The 12,749-nt window shown below is 35.5% G+C and overlaps 2 protein-coding genes across 2 annotated transcripts; one reads left to right on the top strand and one right to left on the bottom strand.

The window, feature by feature from the left end:
• The first annotated feature begins 930 nt into the window (after window positions 1-930).
• Window positions 931-7,352, top strand: LOC125210976 (pyridoxal kinase-like). The gene is made up of 12 exons (XM_048110638.1): window positions 931-1,185; window positions 1,461-1,554; window positions 1,709-1,813; window positions 2,213-2,296; window positions 2,505-2,578; window positions 3,313-3,377; window positions 4,707-4,770; window positions 5,079-5,144; window positions 5,267-5,323; window positions 6,281-6,325; window positions 6,421-6,474; window positions 6,881-7,352. The coding sequence occupies exons 1-12, from the start codon at window positions 1,105-1,107 to the stop codon at window positions 7,019-7,021; spliced, it is 930 nt and encodes a 309-aa protein (XP_047966595.1). The 5' UTR covers window positions 931-1,104; the 3' UTR covers window positions 7,022-7,352.
• Window positions 7,353-10,167: 2,815 nt separating this feature from the next.
• On the bottom strand, window positions 10,168-12,406 carry LOC125210542 (putative E3 ubiquitin-protein ligase SINA-like 6). The gene is made up of 3 exons (XM_048110086.1): window positions 12,304-12,406; window positions 11,850-12,049; window positions 10,168-11,093 (listed from the first exon to the last, which is right to left on the bottom strand). Exons 1-3 carry the CDS (start codon window positions 12,404-12,406, stop codon window positions 10,410-10,412), a joined length of 987 nt encoding a protein of 328 aa, XP_047966043.1. The 3' UTR covers window positions 10,168-10,409.
• Window positions 12,407-12,749: the final 343 nt, after the last annotated feature.

The following is a 12,749-nucleotide window of genomic DNA, read 5'->3' as shown; positions in this document are numbered from 1 at the left end:
CTAGACATATCCAGGATTATCAATTTATATGTTCGAGTAAAATTTGTACGCTTTTATATTGATACATGTACATATGAATTATAAGGATATCATAAAATAAGCTATCAATATATTCTATTTGTTCTATAGTATTCTAGACATTTGTTTCTGGCACGAAGATTAAGAAAAAAGTGTGTAATGTAGTACTCCCTCTGTCCCACAAGAATGTGCACTATTTACTTTTTAGTTTGTCCCACGTGAATATGCACTTTTTAATTTGGAACTCTTTTATCTCTAATGAAGTTCATATTTTTGGGGGACGGAGGGAGTATTAAATTAAAAGATGAGTATTATAGAAGAGGGGAAAAAGTAAGAATGAGAAAATATATTACTCACTCCGTCCTATTTTAGCAGTCCCGTTTAAGTTTGGCACGAGTTTTAAGAAATGTAAAGAAAAGTTAGTGAAAAAAATAGCGAAATGTCGGTCCTACTTTCACATATTAGTTTTATAATAAAATGTGAGTGGAAAAGAGTTAGTGGAATGTGAGGCCTATTACAATTTATGAAATATTCCAATCGGGACTCCTAAAATACGAATCCAAAAAGATTAACCGAGACTCCTAAAATGAGACGGAAAGAGTACTTTTTACTATAAAGGAAATGACTCTACTACTATCGAATATTAAAAAAAAAAAAAAAAATTCTACTACGACCAGAAGAAATATTAATTTATATATAAACATGCTACAGGAAATTAATACACATACTATAACATACAAAATCAAAAATTTAATACTAATTAAATAATAATTGTAAAACTTTTTCACTTAGCAACTTGTTCTAACATTGTGTGAGTAGATAAAAAGTGACATTAGAAATTATTTTGGGTTGATTATATTAATGACGCAATCTGCATTTTCAATTTTCATCATCAGCATCCAGTCAATACACGAAATCCCTTCAATTAATTAATTTTGTCCTTCAATTGTTGAAAACTTGTTAGGAAACCAGTTAAACTTGATTCATTTATGTTAACGTCAAAATTCATCGCCATCGCAGCATTCAATCCACAAATTCATCCGAGTTTCTCCACTTTCGCAGTTTTAGGTTAGGGCGAAGCAGTTTATGGCGCCTCCACCGGTTTTGGCTCTAGCTCTGCCGTCGGAAACGGGTCGGGTTCTCAGTATTCAGTCGCACACTGTTCAGGTCTCTCTCCTCCTTACAATTTTATCGCATTTTGCTCTTTATGCGTGTGTATGTCATGTTTTACTAACTGTTAAAATTAGCTGTATAATTGCTCAAGTTTATGGTTTGATTTGCATTTATCCCTGCCAATTTCGACCACTTTTCCTCCATATCCTCTATAGACTGCAATGCATATTTGTTCGATTTTGCTTCTCGGTCGTTCGTTCCTCTTCCATTATGTTTTGGAAACCATGCAGTTCATGCTTTGGCCATTGCTAACTTCTCTTTTACTTCAGGGCTATGTCGGCAACAAATCAGCTGTCTTTCCTCTACAGTTGCTCGGATATGATGTAGATCCAATAAATTCAGTTCAGTTTTCAAACCACACAGGCAAGCTGCTTTATTTTACTTCATAGTCTTCATTCATTCTGAGGCCTAAAACCTGGTGTGAGGACATCCGAGTAGTATATTTACATGTCCAGACATGTAATGTTAAGAAACATATTGGTTGTGTTTTTAGCATCACATACCATGAATTTTGCAGGGTATCCTACTTTTAAGGGTCAGGTCTTGAATGGAGACCAACTTTGGGATTTGATAGAGGGCCTTGGAGCCAATAATCTGTTGTTCTACACACATCTACTTACAGGTATCGTTGAATCAACTAATTTTGCGCTTTACGGTTGCTGCCGAAGTTAATTTTCCAATCTTCAGCTTAATGCTTCTTAAAGTCTGAGCTTATATGCCTTTAAAACTGCACTATCATTTTTTTGGTTCAGGAGATGAAATTGTGCTACTTTTGATGCATATTTCATCTCATCATATTGTAGCCTTCCACTTCTGCTATTTTCCATTTTTTTATGCTTTGAGCTTAAGTATTTTTTTTCTCTTTCTTTTGTTCTTTCTCTATTTTTTTCCTTTTTATTTTTCCTTACTGTGAGTTACCTAAGTAAATTGGTACTAAGACGCATGTCAGTTTTTAAAGTTTTTGTGCTTTTGTTACTTGGCGTTTTTGCATTCTGTGTTAACAATTTGCCTCATATTGTAGGTTATATTGGTTCAGTCTCCTTCTTGAATACTGTTCTAAGAGTTGTGGATAAGCTTAGGTCTGTCAACCCTGGACTTACATATGGTAAGCACACCTAGTAGCCGCTGACTATTTAATGTGCATTTGCTTCTGGTATTCTCTCTTAAATTGGAAATGTGCTTCCTATTAGTTTCCTTGAAATTACAAATTAGTGTTCTTTAAACTAATTTTTGGATTGGGTGAAATACATTACAGTCTTGCTGCAGTTTTCCTATTCTATTGTTATAGTTTGTCATGGAATCCTTGTTTTCAGTTTGTGATCCAGTTTTAGGCGATGAAGGAAAACTGTATGTCCCTGAGGAATTGGTATCTGTATATCGAGAAAAGGTACATTAACATTTGAATATGTTCAAGTATAGTTCAAATGCTCATTCAGTTTGTTGCACAACCAAAAAGCGCAAAGTGAAATTTTGGATGTTCTGGAAAGTAGCTAACTATAAAGAATCGTAGTGAAATAACTGATCAATCCTATTTTTGGAAATTTTGGATTTTAATGTTGCTATTGTGTGTACATAGATATACGTATTAAATTTGAACTTGATAACTTATGATTCAATCAGAGGACATAATCCTGCATATAGACTTGATAGAGGATATATTTGTATGTTAAGACAGATTATTAGATTTTTTCCAGAAAAGTTGTCTCTATGCTAGCCTAAGAGCAGGTCGCGTATAGCTTTCCTTTTAATGCTTCTGCGTTTTATTATGACAGCTGTTAGCTTATCAACTTGATCTTATAGAAGGTGTTGATGAGTCATAGTCATATCACTAAAGAGTAAAAATAATAATATTTGCTTCTCGATATTTCACTGGTTATGACTGGTCAACTTTTGATTAGCTTGCCTTTGAAAAATGGTCTCTTGTCAAAGCTTATAAAGTTTTAATGTCTATGAAGGAATTGTACTGATATATTCAAAATGGAAAATATTCATACCCAATGATGTATAATAAATGAAAGCAGAAATATAGAAGAATATGGATTTAGAAACTTAACTACATAAATGCAGTTCTATATCAGACTCAGTCTGATGGCAAAATTGGTCATTTCTCCTTCTGAATAGGTTGTCCCTGTTGCTTCCATGTTGACTCCGAATCAATTTGAGGCAGAATTGTTGACGAAATCCAGGTATTTTTGCCTGTCTAACTTGCATTGAATACCTCTAAAAGCTAACCTAGCATATCTATATCTGTCTGACACTCTGACCATATGTTATGTATCTTACTAATTCGCTTCTTAATAAAGTTGACCTTAAGAGAAGGTGGGTTAAATCTCAGTCACACTTACGAATTGAGTATGTCCCTTTCCATTGATTTTGAGAAAATACCAGACAATTATAAGGGAACTCCTGTTTTCGGATAATGCCAAAGAACTTGAAGGAGTTTGTTATACCTAAATTCATATTGAAAACTTCTACTTGCACAATACCAGTTACCTAGAATACTCTATTGCAATGACCGAAGGTTTTTAGTCCTTAATGACAAAGTCGTGATTTATTTCTACATGTGTCTCACTCAACTGATAAACTCTTGGGATTAGCCAAAACTTGTTTCCAATAGTAGTCAGCCACATGCTATCAATTTTTTAGGGTTATTCTCTATTTTATTTTATGTACTCCCTCCGTCCCATTGAAGATGACCCACTTTCCTTTTTGGTTTGTCCCAATTAAGATGACCCATTACTTAAAATGGTGATCCCTTTATCTCTACTTTATTCCATCTCTCTTACTTTACTCTCTCCACTTAATACACAAAATAAAGTTGCATAAAATCCCGTGCCACCCGAGGAAGGGGTCATCTTCCTTGGGACGGAGGGAGTAGTATTTACTGTTTAATATATAATGTGTTATCTGGGTTCCTTTCAGCGAGTCAAGTCATACACTATCCCTAAGCCCTTGGTGATTAGGTCGTATAAAATAGGGATAATAGCTATTTACATCATGAAGTTTAGTCAAATTTTGGCCAGTCCCATATCATTTGAAAGCAGAATATTAAATCACGAAGTTTCAATTTTTTTTAATCCTCCTTTCTGTATGCAAAACTACGGCTTTTGGTGATGCTCGAAACCACATTGTTTCATTAAATTAAGTATTTTATTTTCCTTTTCTTTTCATTTCTTTTTCTTATTTTTAACTAAACAATTGAGAAAAATTGAGCATCACCATTTTGTATACTGATGGGACAATTGAGAAAAATTGAAACTTCACTATTTAGTATTCCATTTTCAAATGTTATGAGACTGACCAGAATTTGACCAAACTTTGTGATTTAAATTATTATATTCCCATATAAATATGATCACAGGCATGATTAGGGTTGGATAGGCGATATCCCTATGAACTTCGAAGACTCTCTTGGTTCTAGTTTTTCTGTGTCATTCTGGTTCAAGCATCATTTGCAGTGAAATCTTTCCCCTTGGTGATTTTGTGTGTTCCATGCCTTGCTCCAATTTTTTAAGGATTGTATCTGAGCAAGATGGCAGGGAAGCATGCAACATTATTCATGCTGCTGGGCCATCAAAGGTGTTTTTTCTAACGCTTCAGTCTTCAGTTCATAGTATCTCAATTATTTAAAGTCTGGACTTCTCTCTGTGTTTATTCTTTGTCCTATAGAGTTCAGAATTGATGAGAATGATCTATAAAGAAATTACTAATCAAAATAAGTTTTTTCTTAAATCTGAAATCACTGAGACATTTATTACCACATTTTTATCATCTTAAACTGTTAAACTCTAGAGTCGTACTGTGTTACAGTTAGATTCTATCTACAGCAATTTTGTTAAGCTATTAAAGTTATATTATGTCTGTTCAAGATTTAGAACTTGTTTCAGGTTGTCATAACGAGCATAAATGTAGATGGAAAACTTCTCCTAATTGGCAGTCATCAGAAAGAGAAGGTAATAGAATCACAAATACACGTGCTATTTCCACTCTAAATGAATATATCTATTACTCAATGATACTCTTTGCGTATTTTTTTTATCTCCTAATACTTTATGAGAAACTTCGGCTATTGTAGGGGCAACCACCTGAGCAGTTCCGGATTCCAATCCCCAAAATTCCTGCTTATTTCACGGTATGCAGCTGTTTTATTGTGAAAGTTGCCTTCTGAGATATTATATCTCTGATTTCTTCAATGGTTGTCATGATCTGAAAATCTCATATATTATCTCTCGCCTCAGTTTCCTTGAATTTAGAAGTTTAGTTAAATTCTTTAAACTACATGGTACTATTTGGTCAAATACCACCCACCAGTGGATATGCTTTCAACATTTCCACACACTTAGGAGACCTGTGCAACATGAAAAAATTTAAAGGTCTCTAGAAGTTTCCTTCCGTACAATCAAGTGTGAGCAAATCCTCAGATGATCTCCAACTCGCCCCCTCCCATTGTAAAAAAGAAAAGTATCTGAATCATTTTCTTCAATCTTTTTTCAGCTTTACGATTTTGCATGTGGAAGTACATAATTGAGTGATTCTTTTATTGCACTCATATCTTTGTCGTGACTATACATTTTTCTAGAATTTTCTCTGTGACTTGCGTTCTGCCTCTGTTCTTCTAGCTCATTATATAATCGTGCCAGTTAGTTGCGGAGCCTCTTTTATGGAGTATATATTAGAATAAGTAAACCGCCGAAAAAGAATACTCCCTCCGTCCACAAAAAATAGATCACTTTTGCCATTTTGGGACGTCCACACAAAATAGATCACTTTCTAAAAATAGAAAGTTTATCTCATACTTTTCCCACTTTTTCTTCCCTCTCTCATACTTTACTCACTTTTTCTCCCTATCTCTCTTACTTTACCTACTTTTTCTCCTCAACTCTCTTACTTTACCAATTCTATATTAAAACCCGTGCCGAACAACAATAGATCTATTGTTTGTGGACGGAGAGAGTATATTTGTATAAAAAGATGAGACGAGATTTTGTAGATTGCTTCATTATTCTCCCTTAATTTTTTTCTCAAAACCAAACAATTATCTAGTGATAGCTTGCTACTTCTAACATTGTATCTGTTTTTTGGTCTGCAGGGAACAGGAGATCTCATGACTGCACTTTTGCTTGGATGGAGCAATGTAATGATTGATGATAACTTTAAATTCAGTCCTTGAGCCATCTTATAGATGCTATTATTGTGCATCCTCTCTAATACATTTATCTTATCATGCAGAAATACCCTGACAACCTTGGCAAAGCTGCAGAACTTTCTGTATCAAGCTTGCAGGTTAGTCTGTCCATTAGTTTATTCTGATTGAAAATTGGAGTCATTAACGCCGTATAGGAGCTGAAGTTGTTTTGATTGAGTTGACAAACATAGAAAATTGGGTCTTATGTCTCTTCTCCATAGAAAAATCCCATTTTTTCTTGTCTGCTTCACATACAAGTATCTAGCTCGATTTCCTTACTGATTACTACTTCACTGGAGTTTTCACATAAACAGTTACTTAAATGTCCAACGTTATTATAAACATCTCCTAAAAATAAACCCCCATCTTGGAGCAAGTTTGCAATTTTGATCATGTAATCCTTTCAAATACTGAAATTCGCCCAAAGTAAACGTTCCCCCATCGCATTGTAGCTATGCATGATCATTGACTTTGCTGCATCCTCGTCTTTGGACTTTGGTGCAGGCAGTTCTGGTTAGGACAGTAGGAGACTATACAAGAGCTGGGCACGACTGCCAGTCGAGCAGCTTAGAGATTCGTTTGATCCAGAGTCAAGATGATATCCGAAACCCTGAAATCACATACAGGGCTGAGATATACAACTAAGAAGTCGACCAAATCCATACAATCAAACAGCCATAGCACATTAGGTTGGAGAAAACATGAAGATGAAATTGCAGGACCTTAGTTTCTCTCAAGAGTTAAATAATTGGTTTTATGTTGAACTGCCAAATTTCAGTCTTTCCTATATCCTATATCCTATATCCTATTTTCTATTTCCTATTCCATAATATATATTGGTGTAAGTAACTTGAAACATGGGCAGGGTAGCGAGCTCAATCAATCAGTACAAGTACTTAATTTTGGGTACCTAAGCAATCGAGTGTTGTATTGTTGTCTTTGAATTTTATTTGTTAAAAATTGATGATTTTTCATAGCACTGATTTTATTCCGAATATAATTTTGTTATATAGGTTGTAAAAACCATTACTTATGAAATACTCCTATTAGCGATCCGTAAAGAGTATCAGCAACGGTATTATCCAAAAGAGCATGTCCGTGCCGGCGGGACGGCACTGCAACGGCACACCATTGTGGGGCTTCTGCTGGAACGAGTGCACTCGCTTTGGAGAGCCCTGCTCTTGCTGACGTACCAAAATTTATCTATCCCTTCCGTCCCATAAAAATAGGGACTTTGGGGATGGCACGGGTTTTAATACGAAATTGGTAAAGTATGGAGATGTAGAAAGAAAAAGTGATTGAAAAGATTTGTCAAAAATAGAAAGAGACTATTTTTGTGGGATGAACTAAAATTGAAAAAGAAGACTATTTTTATGGAATCAGAGGAGTATATATTCTTTCTTAGGCATAATTATTTGGACAAATTGTCTGTAAAGTCATGAACTTTCAAAATAGTTTGGTTTTTCCCGTGAACTTTAAATGTTGCATGAAAAGTCATGAACTTTACCGGACTGTGTAAATTTTACATTCGACCAGACCCGATAGATTTTTGACACAAACTTATCCTACGTAGCGCGCCGGAAGCGTAACTTGGCAAGTGACAAATTTAGGGCTCAATTCGAATTGAGGAATGAATGTTACTTTTACGCTAAATTCGATTTATGGAATTTCATTTGTATATTTATGTTGATTTTTATGCTTAATTCGATTTGTATGTTTTCATTTGTGCTAGTTATATGTTTGTTATAAGTCTAGGATCAGAGATTGCAAAGATAGAGGAGAGATTATCAAAATTAGTGGAGTTTTGTCAAGTCCGGCTCGCCACGTAGGGTAAGTTGTGTCGGAAATCTATGGGATCTGGTAGGATGAGAAATTTACACTGTCCAGTAAAGTTCATGACATTTCATGTAACATTTAAAGTTCACGAGAAAAACTTAACTATTTTGAAAGTTCATGACTTTATAGGTAATTTGCCCTAATTATTTTAGTATTGGTTTGTACTCCCTCCGTTCCAACTAAGTTAAGGCGTATTCCTCCTTAGGATGTCCCAACTAAGTTGAGTCATTCATTTTTTAATAAAAAACAAAACATCCAATTATTCTTACTTTATTTCACTATCTACTTTACTCTCTCTTTATATTTCTTACTTTTCAACCCAATTTCTTAATCCATGTGCCTAAAAGTTATGTCTCAACTTAGTTAGAACGGAAAGAGTAGTGTTTTATGGACTAAGTTATGAAATTGTAGTTAATGACTGCATAATCTTAAATATTAGATTAAAAAATTCTTAAATAATATTTCATTCGTCCCTACAAAATATGCACTCTTTCCTTTTTAGTTCGTCCCACAAGAATATGTAGTACTCTCTCCGTCCCGGAGTATTAGACTCACTTCTTTTGGGCACATGATTTAAGGAATTGATATTTAAATAGTTAAAGTGGAGAGAGTAAAGTATGAGAGAGGGAAAAAGTAGGGAAGAGAAGAGAGAAAAAAGTAGGTGGAGAATAAAATAAGATAGATGTTTTTTGCTAAAAAAGGAAATGAGTCTAATATGTTGGGACATCCCAAAAAGAAAAGTTGGTCTAATACCTTGGGACGGAGGGAATACTTTTCAATTTTGGAAACTATTTTCTCTCTAATGAGGCGGGACTCATTTCCCACTAACAATACTTTAATTACTTTTTCTCTCTACCTCAAATGTATATATAATCAGGTCGCTAGTATGAATAACCGAGACATCATTTCGAGGGTTTGTTAAGCTGTAATTTAATTTGACAACTTGAAAACAGAAAAAAGGGTTGCCAAAAATATAAACTCAATTGTAAATTCTTGAAAATGCAGAAATACAGAAATGGGTTGGAGGGTGTGTTCCCGCTCACCGCCGCAAAAACCCCAATTCCACACTTCCGTCTCCGCTGCTAGATTGCTCTGCCAACCTCGCCAGATTTCTTGGCCTCTACCATGAACCATCCCATGTTTCAATACATTGATCATTTGTTTGAAATGAAGATGATGTGCCTACGGAGCCCTTCCCAAATGAGAGAAGTGATCAATACATTGATCATTTGTTTGAGTTTGATGAGAAACCCAAGCATCAAACACTTTCCAACATCTCGTTGGAGCGTTTGAGAACATCATCTCAGGACCAGAATATTCATAACTTAGGCAAGGTGGGCCGAAGAAGTTAAACATGGAATTTTTCAAGGACATCCAAGCTAAAACTACAAGTTTTTACCCGAGCCGAAGAGCAAGCTAGTATCAAGGAAGAAATGGATGAAAACAGAATCGAGGCGCAGGAAGGCAAGGCAGCGATAGGACAGAAAAAAAATAAAACTATATCTCACCGTTTGTTAGATAGATACACCTGGATTATCAAATTGAAAAACAGAAAATAGCTTTTTGATGCAACTAGATAAAGGATTTTCATCATCATGACTTCTTTCTAAATATGTTTGAATGGCTGTGCCTACCTTTATATGCTATGATTGCTATCATCAATCTCACACGCTAATAAAAAGGAAAAGAGATCGAGAGGGAGCTGTGCCATGTTGCTCGTCGGCAGCAAACGAAAGTAAAAATTAAAAAAACAAAGTAAAATTGATAAACAAAGAAAAGTGTAGGGCGGGAATTACAACTGTGAAATAACACAATGATGTCATACTCCCTTAATCTCAGAAAAATAGACACATTTGGGATAATACAAAACTGTTGGTAAAGTAAAATAGAGAGAAAAAAAATGATTAGATTATTGATAGTAGAGAATGAGACCATCGCACTAGAGAGAAAAAAAGTTACCGGATGAAGAAATGAATAAACTGAGCCTTTCTTGTCTACATCCAACTTATTACACCAAAATGCAGTTACAATCAGAATAATTCCAGATAAATATACATATGGTAATTCGGTATGTAAATCATTACATTTGACTACAACGAACAACACAAGCACTATAAGCGTCTAAGGCAACTTACGTTCCTCCACATGCTAAGTTGCAATTTCATCACTCCACTCAGGCTAATAAAATCTTTAGGAACTACAAGATATAATTGTGATGCACGTCCCTAAATATTTTAAGTTCTAATTTCATCACTCCACTTATGCTAATAAAAGCTTTAGGAACTATGAGATATAATTTTGTAGGGGATTCGGCCGGGGTTTCAGCCATCCATTTTGGCATGACATCCACAACTGATTTCAATTTGATCGAGCTCTCTCCAACAGTAGCTGTTAGATCAAATAAATATGCTTTCTTTGCTGCGGCTGGTGCAATACAAACAACATTCACAAAACTCCCCACAGTCTCAACAGTACGGTTGAGGATGAATACTGTGTTCATGTTCTTTTCTTGCAGAAAAACATGTTTCTGATCTTTGTCCAATGAGAGTGAGATCACCTCATTGAAACAAAATAGTTTGGAGATCTGTGAATGTTTCAGAGCAAAGTGCGCATACACAGACTTGGAGAAGCTAGCAAAGTCACATCCAGTATGAGGGCATGAAATAGCAGCAAAATTGCATATCTTTTCATGAGCAAGCTTCTTACTGTAACTGAATTTCTGCAAGCAGCCACGTGGCAAGTTTCGACATGCAACCCTCACTGATTCAAGTACCTTCTCGATGGCCCTGCAGCGGTTGTATCCAATTGGCCAGCAGCAACTTGCACATTTGTTCTTCATTGTGGTGCAGCATGATGCACATGCTATATGCCCATTCTCACACTAAAGATATAACAAACGATGGATACATCAAATCAACTAACATACTGATAGTGTGTGCATTTTCCTCATATAAAACAAATAAGTTCCTTCTAGGTTTGAAAGTTAGCTCAAATTCCTTGACAAAGTAAAATTAAGACCCTGACTTACAGCTTGAACTTAAGGTAACAGTTTTCAAGCCAAGAAGGAAGCATTATGAAACAAGGAAAAAAGATCAAAATTGACTTCATACGGAGGAACTTCACTTAGCCTTGAAACAACCATGCATACGAAGAAATAGCACTACTTTTCAACAACTCATATTAACCTAATTTATGTTCACCCCTTTTAACAAGCCAACTAAATCCTCCCAAAAGCTTAAGAATCAATCTCTTGAAAGTTTTATGCAACAAAAAACAAATGTCATAATACAAAGTACACAGTAACAATAAAAGCCATAGCAAATGCGACAATTAGGGCATTGGTTTCAGTTTTCCAAATCGCCAGAGTCATTATACAGACACAAATCTAAAGGTTTAATTTTACCAAGAGCCCCTGCAAACTCAAAGGATATCTAAATATCAATCCCTAATTCAGACTACAATTCTTGCCGAACAAAAATAGAAGAAAAACAGATAAGATAGAAGCAATCACAACTTGGAAGGAAAAAATGATTGTCAAACCCTAATCCAACACACTTATGTTGGTTGATGATAAAATTAAGTTAAATTAACATCAATTCGCATTGCAATATTGATTAAAACATTGGCAATTTATAACCTGATAAACGGGCGAGCAGAGGGGGACATAGCAAATGGGGCAATCGAGAACATCAGGATCCGTTAGGGTGACGGAAATGGAGCCACTGGAGGTATCACTTCCACTGGGTTGTGATACGTCGCCGTTTCGTGGAGTTGGTTGCTGTTGTACATTTTCTCCCTCTTCACCCGATTCTTCCGTGGAGGAATAACCAAACGTAACTAGAATTTTACAACGAAAATTTGAAAATTACAACAAAAAATTGAATAAAAATAAAATGTAGATAAATTGCTCAAGATCAACTCTGAACTTATCTTAGTCCCCTCTCTCTCCAAAAGAGAATGTCGTACTCTTGCTCGCTAAATCCAGCTGCCAACCTTCCTTTCCCTCTATTTGTTTGTTGCAGGCTTGCAGCAATTAGTTGGAGTAATTAATTTGCTAACGTGTCTTTCTTGCTCATTCATCTTGCCCTCACACGCTTTTCTTTCACACTTAGCCTTTCGCACTCCTCTCACCCTTCCTTTAGCTGCCCACTTTTGCTCATATTCTCCTTCTCGTATGTAGGCAACTTGTTGCATGGTTTTTCATGCAACAAATAATGAAGGGAATCTCTAGCCTTGATTCATCAGCATATTCCCATGATGCATCAACTGGGGAGCTTCTTGATTGTGCCGTTCCACCAATGCATGAAATAAGTCTTATCAACATCTTTCTGTAAATTCTTCTTTAACAACTGTATATGTTGGTCACGGTTTCTCAAATACACATCCACAGGAATCTCCAAGAAGGTTGAAGAATATGTAAGGGAGGTAGGAATTCATAAAAAGCTTTCAAACGGTGTCATTTTAATGGAGTATTATACCAATACTCTGCTAGAGATAGCTATTGACACCAAGAGTTAGGTAACTCACCCGCTAAATA

This window comes from Salvia hispanica, chromosome 3 (assembly GCF_023119035.1).
Source record: "Salvia hispanica cultivar TCC Black 2014 chromosome 3, UniMelb_Shisp_WGS_1.0, whole genome shotgun sequence".
Classification (NCBI taxonomy): Eukaryota; Viridiplantae; Streptophyta; class Magnoliopsida; order Lamiales; family Lamiaceae; genus Salvia; species Salvia hispanica.
The sequence above is the reverse complement of the archived record's forward strand: the minus strand, read 5'-3'. Positions and strand labels throughout refer to the sequence as shown.